The sequence below is a fragment of the Marmota marmota genome, unplaced genomic scaffold (assembly GCF_001458135.2).
Source record: "Marmota marmota marmota unplaced genomic scaffold, marMar, whole genome shotgun sequence".
Lineage (NCBI taxonomy): Eukaryota > Metazoa > Chordata > Mammalia > Rodentia > Sciuridae > Marmota > Marmota marmota.
This window is the reverse complement of record NW_026000241.1, coordinates 23,828,023-23,853,551: the sequence shown is the minus strand read 5'-3', so window position 1 is coordinate 23,853,551 and position 25,529 is coordinate 23,828,023. Positions and strand designations below refer to the sequence as shown.

The window sequence follows — 25,529 nt, the reverse complement described above, 5'->3', positions numbered from 1 at the left end:
TTTTTTTGGTACTGGGAATTGAGCTCAGGGGCACTCAACCACTGAGCCACATCCCCAGCCCTATTTTGTATTTTGTTTAGAGACAGGGTCTCACTGAGTTGCTTAGCTCCTAGCTTTGAACTGGGGATCCTCCTGCCTCAGCCTCCTGAGCTGCTAGAATTACAGGCCTGCCCCACCATGCCTGGCTGCAGATACTTAATTGAGTTAGAGACATTTTCTTCTATTCTTAGTTTATTGAAGACTTTTTTGTTCATTTAGTTTTATGAATGTATATTGGATTTTGAACAGTCTTTTACTGTATCAATTGGTGTGATTCTATAATTTTCCTTTTATAAGCTATTAATATAATGTATCATATTGAATAAAATTTTAGATAAGTGAATCAGTCTTGTATTGCTGGAATAAGCCCAATTTAGCTGTGGTATATTTCTTCTTTTATATTTTGATGTGTTCAGTTTGCTGAGATTACATTGTTGAGGTTGTTTGATCTGTGTTCATGAGGGATATTGGACTGTGAGGTATGTGTATGTCTCTTTTATAAATACCGTGTTTCCTTTTGATATAAAGGTAGTGTTGGTTTCCTAAAATGTGTTGGGAAGACACTGTAAAATTGGAGCTTGTTTGTTCTTTAAATATTTTAGAAAATTTATTAATTAAGCCACCTGGGCTTCAGTGTGTTTATCTCATTTGTATTTCTTTTGTCAAATTTATTGCTTTCTGTTCTTTGTTATTATTCTCCTTATATAAAGTTCATTTTTTCCTTTTTCTAGTTTCATCAAGTGGAAGCTTAGGATATTAGTTTGACACTTTTCTACTATGAGAGTTTATTGCTATCAGTTTTCCCATCAGTACCCTAGCTTTCTCACAAAGTTGGTTTATTTTTTAATTTTTAATCTTTTACACTTCTTTTCTGACCTGTAGATTATTTGCAGATGTACTGTTAAATTACCAAGAGTTAGGGGATTTTCTTATTATTTATGATCAGAGAAAATACTTTCTTTTTAGTTTTTGAGTGTCCCCTTTGATTTACGTATTGTGTTTACCCTGTGTTTTTCCTTTTCTTATTTTTATTTTTAATTTTTTAAATTTTTTACTTTTTTGGCACTGGGGATTGAACTCAGGGGCACTTGACCAGTAAGCCATATCCCCCAGCCCTATTTTGTATTTTATTTAGAGATAGGGTCTCATTGAATTGCTTAGTACTTTGCTTTTGGTGAGGCTGGCTTTGAACTTGAGATCCTCTTGTCTCAGCCTCCTGAGCTGCTGGGATTACAGGTGTGCACCACCACACCGGGCTTGTTTTTCCTTTTTAAAATATTATTAGTATACTTACTGATGTTTTAATATTAAGTGAACTCTTTTATTCTGTGATAAACTCTACTTGGTTATGAGGTTTTATCTTTTTATATATTACTAGGTTCAATTTTTAATCTTTTGTAATACATTTCCATCTTCATTTATGAGGTTATTAAGATGCTGGGTTTTTTTTTTGTTATTGTTGTTATATCTTTGTCTGGTTTTGGTATCAGGGTAATGCTGGCTAAGAGTAATTTTCTGGATGAAGAATTTTTGTAGAATTGATAATTTTTTTTCTTAAATATTCAGCCAATCATCAGGGAGACTATCTGGGCCTGGAATTTTCTTTTAACTTTAAATTCATTTTCTTTAACAAATATATTGAATAAGTGTTGGTTGTATTTTTAAAGGAATTTGTTCATGTCATTTGTAGTTCTCAAATTTATTTGCCTAAATTTGTACTTAATATTCTTTTATTACCCTTTAAAAATGTTTATCATTTTTGGAGTGATATTGGAGTTTGTGACTTGTGGTTTTACTTTGGCTGGTGGTTTATCAATTTTAATGATCTTTTCAAGTAACCAGTTTTGGTTTCATTGATTTTGTTTCAATTGTGTGTGTGTATTTTTTATTTTTGCTTTTGTTTAATTGATTTCTGCTTTGATTTTTATCATTATATTTTTTTGCTTGCTTCATGTTAATTTATCTTTTCTTTAAATTTTTTTTGTTTTTAGTTTTAGTTGGACACAATACCTTTATTTTATTTATATTTATGTGGTGCTGAGGATCGAACCCAGTGTCTCGCACATGCTAGGCTAGTGCTCTATCACTGAGCCACAATCCCAGTCCCTTTTTTCTTGACTTCTCAAGGTAGAAATTTAAGCTGATTTAAGATATTTCTTTTTGTATGCTGGCTTTTAGTTCTACAAATTTCCGTTAGCTGCATCACACAAATTTTGATATGCTGCTTTCATTTTCATTTATTTTAGAATATTTTCCAATTTTTCTTTTGGATATCTTAGGATCTATGAGTTATTTATAAGAGTATTAGTTAGCTTGCAAATATTTGGAAATTATCCAAAGATCTTTCTGTTATTGATTTCTAATTACATTGGTATCTAGGAACATACTTAAATAGTTTGAATTTTTTCAAATTTACTGAGATTTGTTTTATAGCCAAAATATGTTATTTTGATAAATGTTCTGCTGATCTTTAGTGGAGTAGTCAGTAAATATTAGGTTAAGTTAGTTGATAATGTTATTCAAGTGTTTTATAATTTTAAAACATAAATTTAAAGCAAGACAATTTTGGCAAGAAAAGGAAATAAAAGGGATAAAAATAGAGAAGAAAGAAGTCAAATTATCCCTGTTTGTAGATGATATGATCCTATACTTAGAAGATCCAAAAAGCTCCACCAAAAGATTACTAGAGCTTCATCAAAGTAGCGGGTTACAAAATCAGCATATAGAAATCAGTAGCTTTCCTTTACACCAATAATGAATCTGCTGAGAAAGGAACCAGGGAAACAATTCCATTCACAAAAGCCTCATGTAGTTAGATCCTATGCATGTTATTTGCAGGAAAATAAACTTGAAAACATTATGTTAATCAAAATAACTCAAAATCAAGGGTCATATGTTTTCTCTGATATATGGAAAGTAGATAGTAAAAGGAAAGAGTGGGTTGGGGGTCATGAAAATTGAAAGGAGATCCTTAGACACAAGGAACCCTGGAGAGGGAGGTGGAGAGGGAAAGAGGAAGCATTGGGAAATAGACAAATCATATAGTTATATGGCGTGTATGTACAAATATGTAACAACAAATCCCACTATTATGTACAATTGTAATTCACCAATAAAAATATGACAAAAATTTACATGTATATTTTTCTAATATGCTTTATATATTTCACATATATGCATCATGGATTCATCTTTATTTTAATAAAGTATTTTCTCTATCACTTCTAGTCATAGGTTTTATTTTACAGAGATTGCATCCCATCCCTCAGGCTCTTTGATAAGGTGGCTTTGACACAAAGAATAGTGCCTACCCCTACCCCCACTTGAACGTGGGCTGTCCTTAATTACTTGAAATCATATAATGTATCAGGAATAGTGTTGCATGGCTTCCATGACAAAGTCAGAAAAGGCCAGAGGGAGTGTTCACTTGATTGTGTTGAAATGCTTGATCTGCAGACATTGCTTATGAGATTGTTCTTTCTCAGGACCCATTTGTCTTACTGCAAGAAGCCAAACCAAATGGAGAGGGCATGTTATGGTTTGGATATGAGGTATCCCCCAAAAGCTCCTATATTAGTGCAATAATGTTCAGTGAATGGATCATGTGTTGTAACCTAATCAGTCTATTGTAGTTTGAATGGACCTACTAGGTGGTAACTTTAGGCAGAGGGGTGTGGCTAGAGGAGGTAGGACACTAGTGGTACCTTTACAAGGTTTCATCTTTCCTGTGGGACCCTTTCTCTTCCTCCCTCTGCTTCCTGACCCCACCACAAGCTGAGCAGCTTTCCTCTTAGGGGCTCTTGCACCTGATGTGCTTCCTCACCTCCGGCTCAGAGCAGTGGAATTGGCCATCTGGGTATTGAACCTCTGAACTTGTGATTCAAAATAAACTTTTCCTCCTACATATTTTTCTCAGGCATTTTGGTCTAACACAGGCCATGTGTAGGTGATCTGGTTTACAGTTCTAACTGAGCCCTTCCTTATTCCAGCCCAGATATCAGATATGCAAGTGGTGAAAGAAATAATTTTGCAAGCAGTCACAGCTTTTGCCTCTGTTAAAATTAACATCTGTCATTTGAGTGTTCCTGGATGAGGCCCCTCTGACTATAGGAACCTTAAGCATAATAAAATGTTTATTGTTCTACATCACTTCGTTTGATTAGTAGTTGTTGCACAACCAAAGTGTTAAGGAAATTACTTCTTTTTCTGTTGGGTTTGAAGGAGGTAAACATTTTAGTTTCTACATGTCTGAAAGTGTCTTTAACCTAACTTTTAATTGGTGGCTTACCTTACTATAGTTTTTTTACATATAAAGTAATTCTCTCACAACCTTGCAGTTGTTTCATTGTCTGGTTGCGTACATTTGCCAGGGAGACATGATGCACATCTGATTCCCATTACTTGTCAAAATGGAAAAAATTCTAACACAAAATTTTGACTTTTGGGTTTCAGATATTCCATCAAAGTGCATTTGAATATCCATGGTCTTTTTCCATCCAAAGACTCCTGTCTTTTTATTTGCCTAAAGATATTTATTTTACTTTTTCTAAAATCTTATTTTCTTTACTCTTTTAACCCTTTCAGGGATCGTTTACTTTTTGATTAATTGTGATTGGATTTCCTGTTTCACTGTGTTGCCCTTCACCAAATTTAGGTGATTCTTGGATTTTTGTTGTTGTTGTTGTTGATCTTGTTTGCTTTTTGAGAGCTTTTTTGTTCTCCTTTCTGAAAATATATATCAGTTCACAAGAGTTTAGGGATTCCTAGTCTTCTGAGTGTCACTGGATACTGGGAAACTTCTTGATCTTTTGGGAATAAATATCTTTATTTCCTTCTTTCACCCATGGTCTGACAGCAGCAAAGAAGGTAGCTATTTGGCTCCACTGAGTTACTTCATCAAATAACCAGTTTCCTCAAGGGAAGTTTCTTGCTCTGTGTGTTTACTACTTCAGAGCAAAGAGCAACACCCACTTTTAGCATCATTTTTTTCCTGGGTGCTCTGTGGAAATGTGATTGTCTCCTTTAATCCAATTTCACCTGCCTTTTTGTCTTTCAGAGATTCTTTGTTATTTATTTTCACCAAGGATGCTTAGTTCTTCTTTGTTTTTCAGGGCACTTTGAGAATTTAAGAAGCAGGCAGGATGCTGTAGCAGTTGCTCCTTTTGTCTTATGGTGGAAGTTCTGTTTAATATGAACAGAAGTCTTAAATACTTTGTTTTGTATATGGATCTGCAGTTCTACTTTTTCTTCTGCCAGTTCTTTCTTAGGCTACTCTTTTTACTAGGTAGACAAACTATTCTTATATCACTTAATCTTGTATCTCTTCCATCTAGCTATAAATCTCAGTATCGATAAAAATCTTGTTTTTGAGGATTATTTTATTAAGAAAATGATGATGAATTACTTTAATTTTGACCAATCTACATGATCAAGTAAGTGTTGTAATATAGTTTGCAGAAATGTTTGGTAAGATGGTTGCCTTTGTTCCTCACATTGTATTGTATATCAAAAATACATTTCCAATGCTTTTTAGTGAGTAAAACAATCACAGTTTTATCAGTTGGTAAAAGCTGTTTAAAAATATATTTATAGAAGCTTTTATTTTAACAAACTAGAGTACTTCTTTTTCTCCTCGTCTGGTGATTTGCTTCAGCCTTTAATAAGGATCTTTTTTTTTTTTCTCCTCCAGAGCAGCATCTCAGACATGTTGAAAAAGATGTTTTGATTCCCAAAATAATGAGAGAAAAGGCCAGAGAGAGGTGTTCTGAACAAGTTCAAGGTAAGAATCCAATATTCCTATAAAGATCAAATTCAATTTTAATAATATGATCTGAATTTAATCCTTAGCCTCAGAGTCAAGTAGTCAATGAATTAATATGTATGAATTGCTTCTCACCCTTTCACTGAGATACCAGTATTTCAGCTTTCAGAACTTCCAGGCAGTGTTCAATTCATTTACAATTTAAAAATATTCTCCCAAATTACTAGTAAAAAAGACACTCTCCCCCACCAAGTATGGTAATGTACAGAGAAAAACTCGGTGTGAGTATTCTGGAGAAACAAGTTATTTTGGTGAGTTTGATAGGGAAAGAACAAACATCTAATCTAACATGTACCTGTTTTTCATCTATCAGCATATTCATGTGTATGTACTAAGATGATTTCCTTAGAACTATTGTCTATTACTGAATTGTTAATGGAATCCCAATAGGATCTACAGTGAGTCTAGGGAGTTTTTAATGTGTGTGTTTCATTTTGTTTTGTTTTATTTTATGTTTCCAAGTAAAGGATATTTATGTAAATGTATGTTACGGGTTCCCACACATGTATATTTTCTTTAAAAAATATTGTTAACATTTAAATGTTCCTATATACTATAAACTTTAGATATTGTTGATTAATATGTAACATTCTAGTGAAAGTACAAACAGTGGTGATAGGTAAAAAATGAGGTCATAATACATCTGTAAATGATGGGTAATTAAAAAGCTGATGGCAATATTTCTGTAGAACTTTCCTTTAAAAAAAAAAACTACCATTTGGAATAACCTTCAAAATAAGTGGTAATACTTTACTGACATAGTCTGTTTTCTTCATTCCCCTTCTTCCCTTTCCCCTGTAGTATCTTTGTTGGGGATCACCATACTTCCTAGGAAATGGAATGCAGTTCCACTGCACCTTCTTAACAGACAAACAAGGTCGTGTCAACTCTAGTTTCAAGACTGTGCTAATAATTTTTGGATGCTAAAGAACATTTCTTGGCCTTCCCCACCTCTAACCCTTGGAGATGTTCTTTGCAGATTGTGGATGGAGACAATAAAATAAGAGTAGTTTCTTACCCTTCAACAATATGTGATGATCACTTCTGTTTCTTAAGTTAAATGTCTTATTCTGTGTGGCATTCTGTTTTTAAATCCATCTACAAATTAGTAATTTAAAATAACAATCATTCTGTGGTATTATTCTTGCTTTTACTTTCAATCAGTTATTTAATAAAAGCATCTTTCAGCCCCACTCCAGGTATCAGGAGAAATTAACCTATTGGCACCTGCAGATAGGGTTCAGTGCACATCTGGCAGTAGCAGGTATCATGCTGACATTCTCAAGAGGTAGCCTTTCACTTGCCTCATAGAACTTCCAAAAATATGTATCCTTGTTCAGGTGAGGGAGGAAAAAACTTCAAAATGGAATAATAAAGTTTTAAGGTTAACTTTTCACTACTAGGAAAATTTACTTGTTACTGATACATCAGTCTAAAGTTATAGGTTGTATTTATTCTGTTTTATAACTCATAATCCTGGTAGCTAGAATGAAAGAAAGCTAGGCTACTCAATTATAGATTTCTTTCTTTCTTTCTTTCTTTTTTTTTAACTGGTTATGATTCAGATGGGTTTCAGAACTCTGCTTATTCTTAGAACCTTTATTTTTGGCTATTTAAGTGAAAGAAGAGAGAATAACTAAACTGTTAATACTTGTGTGTGTTGCCCAATGGTATAAAAAAGAAAATGCTTATTTAAATTTTTTTTAATCAAAAATTAGATTGTTTAGGATGTTGACATGGTTAGGGTTTTGTTTTCTTAAATGGAATTTTGTTTTTTTCTGGAGACTAAGCATCTGGAAATCTGAGATTGATTTGGGTTATATTAGTATATTAATGCATTTGCCCTTATTAGAAAGCATGCTATATCATAATTGATATTTTAATATTTGAATTTTAAGAAATTCAAAATAAGTGGTAATAATATGTTGATTTTTTTAGATCACATGTCCAAAATTGTGTTTTAGAATATAAAATTGATTATTTTATAAAAGAACAATAATCCTTAATATTTCCTCTGTTTAACCATATGAATTAGAAAAGAATATATGTTAGTATTGCCTAAACAGCAGAAGAAAGCTACATTGAAGCTAACAATAAGATGTAATTTAGAATAGGGACACTTTCATTGTAGTTTATTTACTATTTATAGTTTTTGTTTCATTAAATAATTAGGGTTTTACATAAAAGCATTTACATAAAAGCTAATTTTATGGTTCTTGGATAAAGATATAGGAATTTTAATAAGTAATCTGACTTTCTGCTAACTGCCTGAAACATGATTATGTAGGAAAGCTTTTCTGTTTAATTTTTTTTTTATGTCATTTCAACCCAGCTGATCATAAGAATTGGGTCATACTGCCAGCAACTTAGGTTTGTGAAGGGAATAGAACAGCTTTTCCAGGGACAAAGAGAAATGAAATCACTTTCAATGAAAGAAAGATGCCTCATTATAGTCACCAACAGCAGTTATTGACAGCTACACTTCCTATTAACAAGGAGCATTTAACTAAGAGTTTGGCTGTTGGATCTTTGGACTTGATCTAATTTGCTAGCATTAATTAGTTTCTTTTGAGCACAGACACTTGGTGCTCACAGCTATAGATTTGGAGGGCTAATTAGGATAGAAAATTGAACAGAATGGGGTAAGGCATTAACCTTCAACCATTACCAGCTGGGACACTGATAAAGACCACAGAGTCCAAATGCTCCCTATTGATGTGAAGAGTACCCTAATGAATATCAATTTCAGCCAGGTTGCTATATTTTTTTTTTTTACTAGTTCTCTATTCATTATAATTTTTTAACCAGCTTCCATGATACCTTCATTATCTATACACTATTGGTTTTTACTATACACTGATTTAGTCTGAGTTGCACATTTCACCTAATATTTAAACAATTAAAATTTGTCTTAGCAGATAGCATTTAGAATATTTCATTGTTAATGCTTGTAAAATTTATCTTTGATCTACAATTACATTATTCTAATTCTACAGTACATTTGTACATAGTCATAGTAACTGACTCATTTCAATATGATGAAAACTATAACTTTATAAAAGGAAAATTTCAGCTTTTGGATAACCGGTAGTGTTTGTGTTATTAAGCTGGTATCAACTATAGAGTTTGTCTTTAAAAAATATATTTTTAAGAATGTAAAATAAGAAACATCAAAGTATGTGTTTCTTTTTGAAGAGAAAACTAGTGCATACTACCTTTTCTTTGGGAACTTCGTTGATTTGATTAGTAGAGGTATCTTGATATAAAGATAGATATAGCATAGAGAACTGTGATCTTATTATTGTGAAGCTTTTTGACAAGATTATAAACTGTTGATAGCAAAATAAAGGTTATTGATTTAAATTCAACTTATTATTTCGCCAGTGATATTATTAGTAGTGAATAGAGCCATTGAAATAAATGACTAAAGTGTATGTGTAGACTTCAACACAATCAGCACACTGGAAATGGAATTGACAGAAAATTCTAGAATGGCCAGATCTCTAACTTTTCCCACTTTCCCTATTTCTCAAAAGCAAAACACAAATCCCCTTCTGCCAGCTGTGGTGATGGAATCATGGTTTTTCTTGGATCTGGGAATTACCAACTCATGTTTTAGGGAGACGGTTTGACAAACTCTGGAGATTGCTTTCAGTGTTGTGCCTTTTCCCAGCTGTTTCACTTCACTATATTAATGATTTAAATTTTCTGTATTAATCATATTTTTAAAATACATATTTTTGTTACATTTACTGGCAAAGTATGTATTTTGTATTTTAGTATTTAAAATTTTCTTCTGGAAATAGGGCTTCCATAAGAGGAACAGTTGCTGAAGTGCAGTGTTTTGTAAAAGAAATTCCTCATTATATTCCGTTGTTCTTTTGACGGACATAGTTGACATTTGGTATAAAGTCTCTATCTTGAATGTTGTTTGTTTTAAAAATAATAAGAGCTTTTCTTTATTTTTACTATGAAAGATCAAGACCAAAAATTATTTTGTCATGAGAGAGCTTGGAAGTTTATTTTACTTAGCTGCATTCTCCTCCTCATTGACTCTCCTATCTCATGGGCCTTCTTTTACATTACTTCGTATTTGTTTTGTGACTTTCTTATAGACTTCTTGATCTTTTTTCCAATGAGTGGGATATAGTTCTGAAGGAATTATATAAAGTACAAGGAAGCATGGATTGTTTGTGTTTTTGAAATATTACAGAACTGTGTTTAAAAAACACAGAAACTTGGTAAAATGCCTGCCCTCTACTATCACTCACATACAACTGCAGTATGTTACTTTTTGCTAAATTTCAAAGATATATGAATAGACAAAAAAGAAAATCAAATTAAGGACACTTAGGATATTCTTTAGGAAATTAACAGGAAGAGAACTGTTAAAATAGCATTAACACAAGTGTGAGGGTTACAGACTACATTCTCCAAGTGATCAGTCTTTGTGCAACTGTGTTACTTGAACCTACCCCAAACTTCTCATTTATTGTTTGAACTGTACCATTTTTATTACACATTTTTTTGTCATTTAATAAGTTTACCAATATTATCTAACACCGAGGTGGAGATCAATATATCTTTAGACTGGTCTGGATAACATATAAGAGAATAATATATAAAAACATCAAATTGATGAGTATCTGTTACATATAAGACCATGGTATATACTCTAAAAAATATACATAAATAAAAGACACAGTTGCTCCTTCTTGGACTTGTCTGGCCTTTGTCAGGGGTCCCCAGGACCATTCCTGGGTTCAGTTGTATTCTAGGAAGACTTATAAGACTCAGCATTTAGTCTTAATCATGGCTAAGATTTATTACACCTAAAAGATGCAAAGCAAAATCAGTAAAGGGAAAAGGCACATAGGACAAAGTTCACAGACAACTAGCTTCTAAGAATCCTGTCCCAGTAGAATCTTTTAGAATGTGCTCAATTCCTCAAACATTAAATTTTGACAACACACATGAAATGTTACCTACCCAGGAAGCCTATTAAAGACTCAGTCTCCTGAGTTTTTATTGGGAATTGGTCAGATGGGCACCCTTTGCCTAACATGTACCCAAATTTCATACTCTCAGAAGGAAAGCAGGTATACAACATGAGCCATATTGTTTACACAAACAGTCTGGGCTCAGCAAGCTGCTCCATCAATTAGGTAATGGTGGGAACATTCCCAAAACCCAAGTTCTCAGTTGCCAGCTAAGAGCCAACCTTGCATGCAGTCCTTTCTAAGGATAGCAGCATCATGTCTACTATGTCAACTCTTTTTTGCATATAGACATTGAAAACTAGCAATATTTGTGTATGACTAAGGCCTAATGTTATGTCAGTGGAATTAGGACAAATAAACTCATATGAATCACAAATAATACTGAATTAGTCTTAAAACAAGTGAACAAAGTATCTGATGGTTATTTCTTATTGATTTAGTGGTTCTCAGGTTTCTTAATGTATTCATACTTCGGTTATCAGAACTGGTGGCTTCTGTGATTTCTTTATTTTGATTAACAGGATAATTTTGCAACAAAATTATATGTAAGTAGATATAAATACTCTTAAATAAAATGATAAGCTGTTGTCTCAGAGAAAGTGCAGAATATTGTAATTTGAGAAGTCAGTGAAATCTTTTAAATGGCAAGTACTTAATTTAAGTACTTAATTTAAATGACTAAGTTAGCATGAAATTTTGTCAGGACATATGAATATGATACTTTAAATAACCAATTATATAAGTCATAATAATTGAGAAAAGTCAACATTTGAACACAAAACAAAGACTTGCATGGCTTGAAACTAAAAAAAAAATTGTTAAAATAAATAAACATTATTATAAATCATGACATAGCTTTTCTGCCAATAGTTCATTAAAAAGTTTTTATTATCATAGTATTCCTTGACAATAATTTTCAGTTATTTTTTGTGTAATAGACTTAAATTCTTGTATCTAATGAGAAGTTAATTAAAAATTAGTTGTGGTCTTTAAATAATACCCTTGTTTTAAAAATCTAAGTACAAAATCTTGCTTTGCTTAAGCTATCTGATGATCCTCTAGTTGTAATTGATAATCAGAGTCTGATACTGGTAAACTTTTTGTAAATTCCCACAAATAATTACATTTTTAGTGAAATATATTCTAATATGTATCTTATACATCTGTTGGGAGAATTATAAAGGAGGCAGCTTGGCTTGTACAAAACTTTGGAATGTGTTAGAGTGGAACATTTAGAACCATGTAAAAACTAATCAGTCTTGCTGGGTGAGGTGGTGCACACTTGTAATCTCAGTGACTTGGGAGGCTGAGCAGGAGGATCTCAGGTTCAAAGCCAGCCTCAGCAATGTAGCAAGACCTTGTCTCAAAATAAAACATAAAAGGGCTGGGGATGTGGCTTGGTGGTTAAAAAATCCCTAGTACTAAAAAAAATATTCAGTGTCTTTTGGTGGGTGGAACTGGAACTTGCTTTGAACTGTATTGTCTAAACATATACTATTTATTACATTATAAACAGATAATATTTATTATATCATTTGATTTTGTTGCCTTTATAGTTCATAGAGTCAATAAGTAGTGTTATTTTTTATGAAGAATATTTTGAATTATCAATTATAGATTTCAGTTGCAGCCTAGTATTTCTCCTTTCAGTTTATTTTTGTGGTTTTCTTTTTGAGGGGATGTGAAGTCTAGGGTAAATCTGAAGTCACATGTCATTCCTCATAGAAATAGAAAAAGCAATCATGAAATTCATCTGGAAAAATAAGAGACCTGGAATATTCAAAGTAATCCTTAGTAAGAAGAGTGAAGTAGATGGCATCACTATACCAGACCTTAAACTATACTACAGAGCAATAGTAACAAAAACATCATGGTATTGGCACCAAAATAGACTTGTAGACCAATGGTACGGAGTAGAGGACACAGAAACAAACCCACATAAATACAGTTATCATCTCATACTAGACAAAGGTGCCACAAACATATATTGGAGAAATAATAGCCTCTTCAACAAATGGTGCTGGGAAAACTGGAAATTCATATGTAGCAAAATGAAATTAAACCCCTCTCTCACCATGCCCAAACTTCAACTCAAAGTAAATAAAGGATCTAGGAATTAAACCAGAGACCCTGCACATAATAGAAGAAAAAGTAGACCCAAATCTTCATCATGTCAGATTAGGCCCCTACTTCATAAAGCACAAGAAATAAAATTAAGAATCAATAAAAGGAATGGTTTCAAACTGAAAATATTCTTCTCAGCAAAAGAAATAATCAGGTGAATAGAGAGCCTACAGAATGGGAGCAAATTATTACCACATGCACGTCAAATAGTATAATTTCCAGGATATATAGAGAACTCAAAAAACTTAACACTAAAAAAACCCAACCAACCAACCAACCAACAAACAAACAAAAAACCCAATCAATAAATTGGCTAAGGAACTGAATAGATCCTTCTCAGAAGAAGATATATGATTGGTCAACAAATATATGAAAAACTGTTCAACATCTCTAGTAATTAGAGAAATGCAAATCAAATGTCATCTTACTCCAGTCAGAATGGCAGTTATTAAGGACACAAACAACAATAGTGTTGGCAAGGATGTGGGGGAAAAGGTACACTCTTAGATTGTTGGTGGAACTGCAGATTGGTGCAACCAATCTGGAAAGCAGCATGGAGATTCCTTAAAAAACTTCAAATGTAACCACCATTTGACTCAGCTATCCCACTCCTTGGTTTATACCTAAAGAACTTAAAAACAACATACTATGGTGACACAGCCACATCAATGTTTATAACAGCACAATTCACAATAGCTAAATTGTGGAATCAACCTAGATATCCTTCAATAGATGAATGGATAAAGAAACTGTGATACACACACACACACACACACACACACATACACACATACACATGCTAAGAGCCAAGTATATGATGCATGGCATTTTTGGTCGAAAGGTGACGCCAGCTAGCCATTGAGATGATATGATTATGTTAAGATTTGCATTCATATGGATATTGGACTCCTGCTGTTCACCTAGGCCGGCTACGGGACTCCTGGAGAGTTCCCATTGGTTGGGGAAGTACAGTAGGAGGGAGTTCCGGGGGAGGAGCTCTCTCTGCGGGTCCAGGAGGAGGCCGCGTGGGTGGAAAAAATCTGCCCGGGCGGTACCGGACATTGGCGGCAGTTTCAAAAAATAAACTTTGTTCCTGCTTGAGTGGCTCGTGATTTTGTGCCCAGCCAGACTGCGGCACACACACACAATGGAATATTATTCAGCATTAAAAGAGAATACAGTCATGGCATTTGCATGTAAATGGATGGAGTTTCATGCTAAGTGAAGTCAGTCAATCTCAAAAGACCAGGGGCCAAATGTTTCTGATGAGTGGATACTGATCCATATTGGGGGTAGCAGGGAGCATGGAATGAATAGAGGAACTTTGTATAGGGCAAAGGGGAGGGAGTGGAAAGGAGGGGGGTATGGGGTTAGGAAGGATGGTGGAATGAGATGAACATTATGACTGTAGGTACATGTATGAAGACATGTGTGGTATGACTCTACTTTGTGTACAACCAGAGAAATGAAAAATTGTGCCCCATTTGTGTGCAATGAACTGAAATGCATTCTGCTGTCATGTATAACAACAACAAAAAGAAGTAGTTTTAAATTGTAATGATTTCTTGAGATTCACTCAAATTACTATACTATTATTCAATTAAATAGAGATCATAGAGGTTTATTCTTAGGCCCCGTAAGCATCTGACATCATATTTTAATATGACAATATTGATACAAAATTGTTGAAGGAGATGGAGTGATATATGCAGATATCTCAGAGAAGAATGATGTGAGTAGAAGGAATAGCACATGCAGAGACCCTAAGGAACTAGTGTGTCCAGGGGATAACAAAAATGTCCCTGTGGTTACGGTGGGATGAATTGGGGCCAGAGTGGAAGGAGAGCAATGCAATAAAAGAATTGGAGACAAAAATTTGTTTAAGATCATGGAGGTACTAAGCATTCATAGGTCCTGAAGAGAGAAACAGAAAGGCAAAAATTACTTTGAAGAGTGAAGTAAGGAGTCTGATTTATAATTTAGCATGCTATATTAAGAATAGAAAATGGCAGCAGTTGCAGAATCAGGGATGCCGCTGTGGATGTGCTTGAGACAATCCAAGTGACAGATTGGAAAGGTGGGTGGCAATGAAGGTGATGAGAATGTGCACATCTAGGATCTACTTTGAATGTACAGGCGACACAGAAATGACTCCTTATAAAATTTTTCATGAACTAGTGAAAGGAAGGAGTTAATAGCAGGGATAAGGAAGACTGTGTAGGAAATTTTATTTTTTGGTGATCAGTGGATCAGGAGTTTAGTTTTGGACATGGTAACTTTGATGTGCTTATTAGACATCTAAGAATGAAACCATTTTTTTAGTGTAATAATAAACTAATAAATCTCTTAAAGGGAAATAAAGAAGTGTGATAGTAGTGGTTCTAATATTTTTCTAATATTTTTGTGTAATTAGTGATAAGTTGATTTAGGGTATAATCAGTACATGTGTTCACTTGGACATTTATATGTTAATAACTGACATTTTTATTTTTTGATTTTCCTTTTAAGTTCTACACAGATCACTTCCTTTCCAGAGTGAAACATAACTACACTGATTTGTTAATTTAGTCAAACACTGATTTGTTAATTCTAGTGAAGTTAGAACTACCTTTCATTACTGCTATGGCAATGTATGGTGCTAGGTACAATAGAGAATTGGAAAGCTAGAGTCTCAAACCTCAATAAAGACAGTAAATTACCTATTCAGTCTCCAGTATGTTAATATTAGCAGTGCTGTAATTAGAATTCAGGTATCTTAATTCCTGGATCAGTGCTCTTTTTATTTTAATTTACTATTTGACTGTGTCAAAATAGCAAATACAGGGGCTGGGGTTGTGGTTCAGCGGTAGAGCACTCACCTAGCACGTATGAGGCTCTGGGTTTGATCCTCAGCACCATATAAAAATAAATAAGTAAAATAAAGATATTGTGTCCAACTATAACTAAAAAATAAATATTTAAAAAATGTTAAAAAATAGCAAATACTCTACAAATGGGATGAATCAGAAAGTGTATTGTTAGATTAAATGACTCTATCACGAGAGGTGGATTTGGCAAATGATATGTGTGGGTAACGTGTTTTTTTTTTTTTTTTAATTTCTGGCATGCATACTGCTTTGCATGTTAACTTTGAGGTACCTATTAGTTCCTAGATCATGTGTGCTAAGTGATATTTATACCATATTTCAACCAGATGTAAAAGTAATTTTCTTCTGTACCTTAAGCAATTTCAAATTTTTATTTTATTTCTTCCTGTGGTGCTGTTTTGGACTGTAACGCAACATGCAGAAACTATGAGCCATCTACTGATCAAAAATGCATTCATCCAAAGAAATGAAGTCAGCATGTCAAAGAAACATCTGCATTCCCATGTTCATTGCAGTGCTACTTGCAATAGCCAAGAAACAGAAACAACTAAGCATCCATCAACTGATGAATGAATAAAGAAAATGTGGTACATATACACTGTGAAATACTATTCATCCATAAAAAGAATGAAATACTATTCAGAATTAAAAAAAAAAAAAAAAGAATGAAATCCCATTCGTGGCACACACCTGTAATCCCAGCTACCCAACAGACTGAGGCAGGAGAATTTGAAGCCAGCCTTGCCAGTTTAGCAAGACCTGGTCAAAACAAAATAGATTAAAAAAAAAAAAAAAAACCCAAATCCTGTCATTTGCAACAAGAAGCATGGAACTGGAGAGCATTATGTTAAGTGAAATAAGATAGGTGCTAAAAGACAAGTAATACATGATTTCATTTATATGTAGAATCTAAAAGAGTCGATCTCATAGAAATTGAGAGTAGAATGGTGGCTACTAGAGGCTGGGGAGTATAGGACTGAGAGATAGGGAAAGGTTGATTAATGGGTACATAGTTACAATTAGGAGCAAGAAGTTCTGGTGTGCACAACAGAATGTCTGTAGAAAACAATAGTGTACTGTAGACTTCAGAAAGCCAGAAGAAAAGAATTTGGAAGTTTTTACTGCAATGAAATTGTGTTTGAATAGAGAGATGTTAAACCTGATTTAAACATTACATAATGACTTTATCAAAACATCAAGTTACTCCATTAACATGTACAATTTTTATATAATTAGTTAAAAATACATTCAATTACAAATGGATTCATACCTGCATAGCATAATAATCTGAGTTATATGTTAAGCTTAGTTTTTATTTTATAGTTCATAATTAATATCTTCTTTGATGCTAGTTTTCACTGAAATTGAAATCCTTTCCTTGATTTTTATTACCACATGTTAATTATATCATTAAATAAAACATTGCAATTTAATTTTATGAATGATTAGCAACATATATGAATGTGCTGTGTAAGCATGACTGAGATTAACATACAGGCCAGTAGCTGGGGTGTGGTGGCGCACGACTGTAATCCCAGCTGTTCGGGAGTCTGAGGCAGGAGGATCACAAGTTCAAAGCCAGCCTTAGTAAAAGTGAGGTGCTAAGCAATTCATTGAGACCTTATCTCAAAATAAATTATGAAAAAGGGCTGAGGATATGGCTTAATGGTCCTGTGCCCCTGAGTTCAATCCCCAGTCATCCCCTTTCCCCCTAAAAAAATATATAGCAGTGGTAGAGCACTTGCCTAGCATGTATAAGGCCCTGGGTTTGATCCCTTAGCATCATTAAAGAAAAAAAAAAGCATGATATAAAGTAATATACATGGTATAAACCCATTTTTAAGTAAATCATACATATATATACATAAGTAAAAATAAATGTATCACAAATTTAATATAATTGCCTGGAAGTATGGGAAGACTATTTTTTTTCTTACAGTATGCTTTTTCATTTTCTTGAAAAATGAAAACATGTTACTGTCTTTAGACAAACTTTTATATCCTGTATATGCAAATTACAAGTGTATGTATCTTGATGAATTATGACAGTGAACATCTCTCTATGTAACCACTATTAAGGTTAAGAGAAAGGTATTATATGAAGCTAGCTTTCTTTGTACTCTTTCCAAGTCACTGCACTTTCCCTCAACCCAAAGTCACCATCATTTTGACTACAAATTTCATAGATTAGTTTTCTATTTTTTAAATTCAAGTATAATCATATAATGTGTGCTCTTTAGTTTTACTCATCATTATGTTTGTTAGAGTACCTATGTGACATGTAGTAATAGTTTCTTCATTTTTATTACCATATAGTACCATTGTATAAGTTGGCTATAATGTATTCTTTCTTTTTACTGTGATGGGCATTTAGGTTATCTCCAGCTTTTATACAAATAGCACCCATATAAACATTCTTGTTTAGTCTTTTATATCCGTATGTATGCATTTTTGTTGGTTAAATACCTAGAAGTGGGATTTCTGAGTCATGGGATATATATCATTTCAACTTCAGCAGATAATGTTGTTTTCCATATGACTTGAAAGTATATGCAATGATTAAAAAGCTATAAATCATTATAAGAAGAAGAAACCTAGAGTTTCCTACAAGAACTGTCAAGAATCAAATATTTTAATTTATAATAGAAAAAATCATCAATATAGGAAGATAATTGTTTTGTATCATATATTGTAAACAATTGAAGAAAAAGACCACAAAGTAGGAAAATATATGTATAACATATAACAAAGATTTGATATCCCTAGTTACAAAAGACTATCAGGAAGTAATGAATACCAATTTTAAAAATGAGCAAAGGTGAACAATCTGAAAAGTTTTATATTCTTAAACATGAAAAATTGTTTTTTCATCTAGGCAATCGCAAACCACAGCCTAAATTACTATATTTTTACGTATTAACTTAGCATGATATATAAATTCATAGTGGAGAAATTCTGCTTCTGGCATGACCTGTTAGCTTTAACAAGTCCTTTTGTAGAAAACAAATATAACCTATAAACAGAATATGAAAAACAATCTGAAAGCATCATAGGGTAAAAAGAACCACAACAAAACAAACGAGGGTAGTCAAAAACTGAAGGAAGGGAATAGCATTGGGTGGATTTCTCCCAGGTAGGGTGGTAGAAACTCAGATAAAACATCAGCTAACAAAAGAACCTTTCGGTCTTGCTTGTTTGAAAGGACAGGGAAAGTGTCCTTTTAGGCCCTGAAAAGTGTATGTATGAAGTAAACTAAATTGCCTGCTTAAATGAAAAATTCCTCAGAAAAAAGCTGAAACCAAACTTTCTTTATATCATTCACAGTATTCATAATACAATGCAAAATTATTTAGTGTACAGAGAAACAAGAAAACACGACACATTCTCAAATCAACAAAAGGCTAATTTTATGATATCTCAGATGTTGGAATTAGTGGGTAAGGATTTTAATGCAGCCATTGTCATTGCTTAAGAATGTAAAGGAAAATGCTCTTGTAAAGAATAAAAAGGTAGGAAATATCAACAATTGGAAACAATAAAGCTGTAATGAAAATTCTAGAACTGAAAAATATATCTAACATAAAAACAACTTCAGAATGGAAACAACAGGAATCATGAACCAAAAGAAAGCAATAGAAATATTTAAAGAACAGAAGGAAAAAAAGAGATTTTAAAAAATGAACAGAACCTTGGGGACTTGGAGAACAATAACATAAAGGAAATACTCATGTAATTGTAATGGCATACCTACCAGAACGCTGTAATTAAGAATACTAACAACATTCAGTAAGGATATATCTATCCAATGACCTAGCAGCTCTGCTTAGGAGAAATGAAAATTATGTGCACAAAAAAGAATGTGCCTATACAATAATACTTATAGTAACTTATTTGTAATAGCCACAAATTAAAATTAGCCCAGGTTTATCTCAAAGGGAGAAGGACCAGACCAATTTCAGTATATTCATGCAATAGATTACTGGTTAGCAGTAAAATGGATTTATAGATTACTGTTTTCTACAACAGCAGAGATAAATTTCAAAACTCTTATGTTGAGAGCTTCTACAACCAGCTTTGGCTCCTAACCACAATGGCTGTCAGCTTGGTGAGAAACACAAAGAAGTGGGACTTAACAACTCCCAGCCCTTGACTCAAGGGTTACAGAACCCAAAAATAAACATGAAGAGTGGCACAACAGCATGAGCAATGAACATGCATCCTTGCCAGTAGTTTTGATGACTACAGTGGAAACAAGCCCTTTATTTCTCATTAAGAATTTTTTTTTTCTATTCTATCCCCCCTTTTTGCCGCAGTCCGGCTGCAGCAGAATAATCAGGGGGGGTGACGAATAACTTGTGTACGTTGATACAGCAGGAGAAGGAGCCGTTTATTGCAGGACAGGAACAGTATTTATACATTCCACACAGCTTATCTAATTAGCATAAACTAGATACATCAGTCAACCAATAAGGAATCTCCACACTTAATGGCTCGCTTTTGTTACTTCTCAAACCACTCCCTCTGGCATTTTGCCAGGCACCATCCAGACTTGTTTACGAACTCTAACATTCCCCTGGCAAAATGCCAGGTGTTATTTTGACTTATTTACAGACTCTAACACCTTTTCCCTATTTTTTTAAAATTTACTTTTTACTTTTTATTATTCATATATTTTAAAATTTATTTTTAAATGTTTTAAATTTATTTTTTTCACTTTTTTTCAATTCTGCATGGGTACACACACGTATGTATATGTTTGCTGTATATGGAAAGGTTTGAAAATTACATGTTTTTCATATAATCTTTTTATTTTAATTGCTCTGTATTATTGTATTGAAGTCTATGTGGTGTTTAATGCCAAGAAATATAAATATATACATATATATACACATATATAAATTCATATATAAATTTATAAATTCATATATACATATATATGCATATATGTATATATTTATTTTATGTAATTAGTTGCACTGATATTTAGGAGATAAATATTATCATTATTGTCTTCTTGTTGGATTGTTCTTATATTTCTTTTATATGAATACAGTGGAATTTCAACACATCCCTATAGACAGGTCATCCAAACATACAATCAATAAAGATATTTACAACCTAAGTAATAGTATAAATTAAATGGACTATATCTAAAGAATATCTATAGAATATTTTACTCAAAAACAACTAAATTCACTTTCTTTTCAGCAGCTCATGGATTCTTTTCCTAAATAGTCCATACAAAATACCAAAAAATGAGCAAATGCCAAAAATTGATATAATATGATCTATCACATCATAATGAAATGAAACTAGAAATCAATAGCAAGAAAAATTATAGAAACCATAAAAACACATGAAGATTGAACAGTACTCTTTTAAATGAGGAGTGTATCTTAGAAGAAATGATAGAATAAAAAATTCTTAGAAACAATGAGAACTGAGATAGAAAATACCAAAATAAAATCTTTGACACAGTATGAAACAGTTCTGAGAGGAAAATCGATAGCAATGAATGCCTACATTAAAAAAAGTAGATCCCAAATACATAAATCTTATGTTTCACCTCAAGGTAAGAGAAGGAAATTAAGGGGATACAAATAGGAAAAGAAGAAGTCAGATTATTTTTGTTTGTTGATAATACAATCCTATATCTAGAACACCCTAAAAAAAACTGCACCAGAAGACTTCTGGAACTAATAAATAAATTCATCAAAGTAGGATACAAGATGAACATTCATAAATAAATAGTTTTCCTATACTTCACTAGTAATTCTGCTAAGAAATGTATCAGGAAAACTATCTCATTTACAATAACATCAAAAAAGTTGGGAATTAACCAAGCAGGTGAAAGACCTCTACAATGAAAACTATGGAAAACTGAAGAAGACCTTAGAAGATGGAAAGACACCTTCCCGCCCCCACATGTTCTTGGATAGGTTGAATTAATGTTCTCAAAATGACCATACTACCAGAAGTGTTATACAGATTCAGTGTTTTGTTATACAATCCCTGCCAAAATGCCAATGGTGTTCTTCACAGAACTAGAAAAAAGTTTTTAAATTCACTTGGAAGAAAATATTACCCAGAACAGTTAAAGCAATCTCAAACAGGAAGAGTGATATTGGAGGCATTGCAATACTTGATATCAAATTATATTCCAGTACTATAGTAATAAAAACATTATTGTATTGGCATCAAAATTGACATGAAGATCACTGGAACAAAATAGAAGACCCAGAGACAAACCTAAATAATTACAGTCTTCTGATAACTTGACAAAGGTGCCAAAAATATATTTTGGAGAAGAGAGCCATTTCAACAAACGGTGCTGGGAAAACTGGATATCCATGTGTAGAAAAAATAAAACTAGATCCCTTTCTCTCACTCTACTCAGAAGTCAAAGCAAAGTAGACAAAAAACTGAGGAATATGACCAGAAACTTTGCAACTGCTAGAAAAAAACCTAAGGTCAACATTCCAACACATTGGCATAGGAACTGGCTTCCTTAACACAACCTCTAAAGTGCAAGAAATAAAACCAAGAATTAATAAATGAAATGGCATCAAATTAAAAATCTTTTGCACAGCAAAGGAAACAAGAGCTTGAAGAATGGGAGAAAATCTTTGCTAGCTACTCCTTTCACAGGATTAATGTATAAGAACTGAAAAAGTTTAACACCCCCCCCAAAAAAAAAGCCAAAAAATACCCCAATCAAAAAATGGGTAAAACAAAACAAGCCATTCTCAAAAGTTGAAACACAAATGGCCCTCCCATACATGAAAAAATGTCCAACATTCCTAGCAATCAGGGAACTGCAAATCCAAACTACACTGAGATTTCACTTCACTCAAGTAAGAATGGCAATTATGAAGAAACGCAATCATAAATACTGACAAGGATGTAGGGAGAAAGGTACACATATATTTTTGGTGGGATTGCAGACTGGTGTGATAACTCTGAAAAGCAGTATAGAGATACCTCAGAAAACTAGAAGTGGAACCAACATATGACCCAGATATTTCACTCCTTGGTATTTATCCAAAAGAATCAATATCAGCATTCTATAGCAGTATAGCCACATTGACGTTTATAGCAGCTTAACTCAAATCGAGATATGGAACCTGTCCAGGTGTCCATCAATAGATGAATGGATTAAGAAAATGTGGTATATACACACACTGGAATTTGACTCAGCCATAAAGAAGAGTGAAATTACGACATTTGCTGGTAAATGGAACTGTACAACATCCATGCCAAGTGAAATAAGCCAGACTCAGAAAATCAAAGGTTGAATGTTTTCTCATCACATGTGGAAGCTAGAGCAAAGTAAGAAAGGGATAAAGGGGGAATGGATTGGATATCATAAAGACAGAGGTAAGTTTAGTAAAGTAGAAGAAAGAGATTGAGGGGGAAGGAGAAGGGATAGGAAAGGGGAGGATATGTGGGATGATTTTGACAAAATTACACTATGTGCATATATAAATATACCACAGTAATTCCACCTTTATATGTATAAAGCACTAGTTAAAAATAAATATGTGGAAGGCAGACCAGTAGAGTAGAGGAAGGAGAATAGGGGGTGGAAGGATGGGAGGGAAAGGGAAGCACCAGAGACTGAAATGGAGTAAATAAAATTTCATACATGAGTATGTAAAAATGAGCCCAACTATTATGTACAATTATAATGTACTAATAAAAGAAAATAAAAGTTCAGGTTGTTGTATGAAAATGAACATTAACTGCCAGGTAGTACTTACAGAGTTAACTGTGGCATGGTCTCTTTTACAGATGTCATTAGGTATGTGTTATTCCTATTTCCACAGAGAAATTGATTCATTAGATTTGTCAGATTTTTGAATCAACTTTTTATTTTAAGTCTCCAAAGTTAAGGAAAACCCCACTTTGGTCTAAGAATGATTAAAATCTAAACTGTAGCGTATAGTAGTGCTCCTTTATTCAGTTTTGCTTTCTGGGGTTTCAGTTATCAGCAGTCAACAATCACAGTTCAAAAATATTTAATGTAAAATTCCAGAAATAATTTGTTTTAAATTGCATAGTGTTCTGAGTAGCAAACAAAATCCCACACTGTACTACTTTGTCCCACCTGGGATGTGATTCATCTCTTGGCCCAGTATATCCCTGCTGAAGATTGCCACCTGTTAGTTGCTGAGTAACCCTCTTGATTATTAAATGGACTCTTATACCATCATCTTGTACACTCTTGTGCATGTGTTCAGGTAACCCTTCTATTATGTAATAGTGACCTCGAAACACAAAAGTGGTGATGCAAAGGAGGCAGCAGGGCATGAAACATGAAGGAATAGTTTAACTCTGGTACTGTATAGAAACACCATAGGACATTCAGAAAAAAAGTATTCATGGGTTTGTGCAGTTTCTGGCATCCACTGGGGGTCTTGGAACTTAGCCCCTGTGGGTAAGTGGGGGGGATAGATAGTGTGTTCTCTTAATGTAAATGGAAATAGACTTCTTATTTAATTGGAAAGTTCACATTGCCTTGCTGCTTTTTCTTCTCCCCAGTGGTGGCAGAAATCTTAATCTGCATTCTGATGCTGTGCATTTGCCTTTAAATGCATAAATGAATGACTTGTTTACATTGAACTTTCATCCTTATAACGTTTCACCATAACCTTAAGTCTTTAGTTTTAATGACAACTAAATTCAAAAACAAAGAATAAATTCAACCTTGAATCTACATTATTAGATATCTTTCTTTATTTCAACAATCTCTTCTAACAAACTTTAGAAATGTGATATGACTTGACTAAAATAGATTTATTAGGACACATCTTTCTACAAAATGATTTCCAGGTCAGCATACACAAATTCAACTTCCTCTTGATTTTCTGAACTTTGCTATGTGTTTGTTAGAAAGTATTACCCTAGTTTAACCCTGTACTTGCCTCTGTAGTGTGACACTGCCAAAAAGCCAAGCCTTGCATGATATTACACAGTGGGCAGTGTCCTTTATGTAAGACAGGTAATTGACTAGTCTTTGGTAGAATCATGGATTAATAGCAAACACATGATCCCAGTTCTTTGCAGTAGCATTGTCTCACTCTTTTATTAGTTGTCTTTCTAAGCTTATTGGATCTTTGAACTCTTTACATTGCAATTTCATTTCCATTCTGACTTTTTCCAGGTATAGATAGTACCTGGAAAAAGATAGCTTAGGAGGTACTTAACCTCTCCTGCTGAGAAGGAGACTTGTGCCGTGACACTTGTATACACGTTTACATTCAAAAGGTATTTATGGATTCAGATGTGCTTTTTTCTAGGTATCTATATGTGTATATGTATATACATATACATATGCACACACATGTGTATACACATAGATAAACATATACACTCATCCACACAATGTATATAAATGAATACACACACACACAAATAGAGTTAGCCATTTAAAAATCTCACTTGGGTCTTAATATGACTTTCTTACCAGGTTGTTAAGTTATTACAGTCCCATATATTGTACCAATAAATTCCCAATTCATTTGGTATGATTTCCTGTTGGTATAAACATTTTATATTTGTATATACTCTATTTCTGAGTTTCACCTAAGGTAACATTGTGAAGTTGTATAGGTTACTGGCCTTGCTAGCTAATACTGTTTCACATTGAAGAAATAACCTCCACCCCCCCACACCCCC

At 33.3% G+C, this 25,529-nt stretch overlaps 1 protein-coding gene across 1 annotated transcript in view; it reads left to right on the top strand.

Annotated features, from left to right (window-relative positions):
• The window catches only part of Cmc1 (C-X9-C motif containing 1), a 76,123-nt gene that overhangs the window by 14,653 nt on the left and 35,941 nt on the right, over nt 1–25,529 (top strand). Inside the window, exon 2 of the mRNA XM_015489555.2 lies at nt 5,729–5,818. Within this exon, the coding sequence (XP_015345041.1) occupies nt 5,729–5,818 (90 nt within the window). The remainder of the gene's footprint in view (nt 1–5,728; nt 5,819–25,529) is intronic.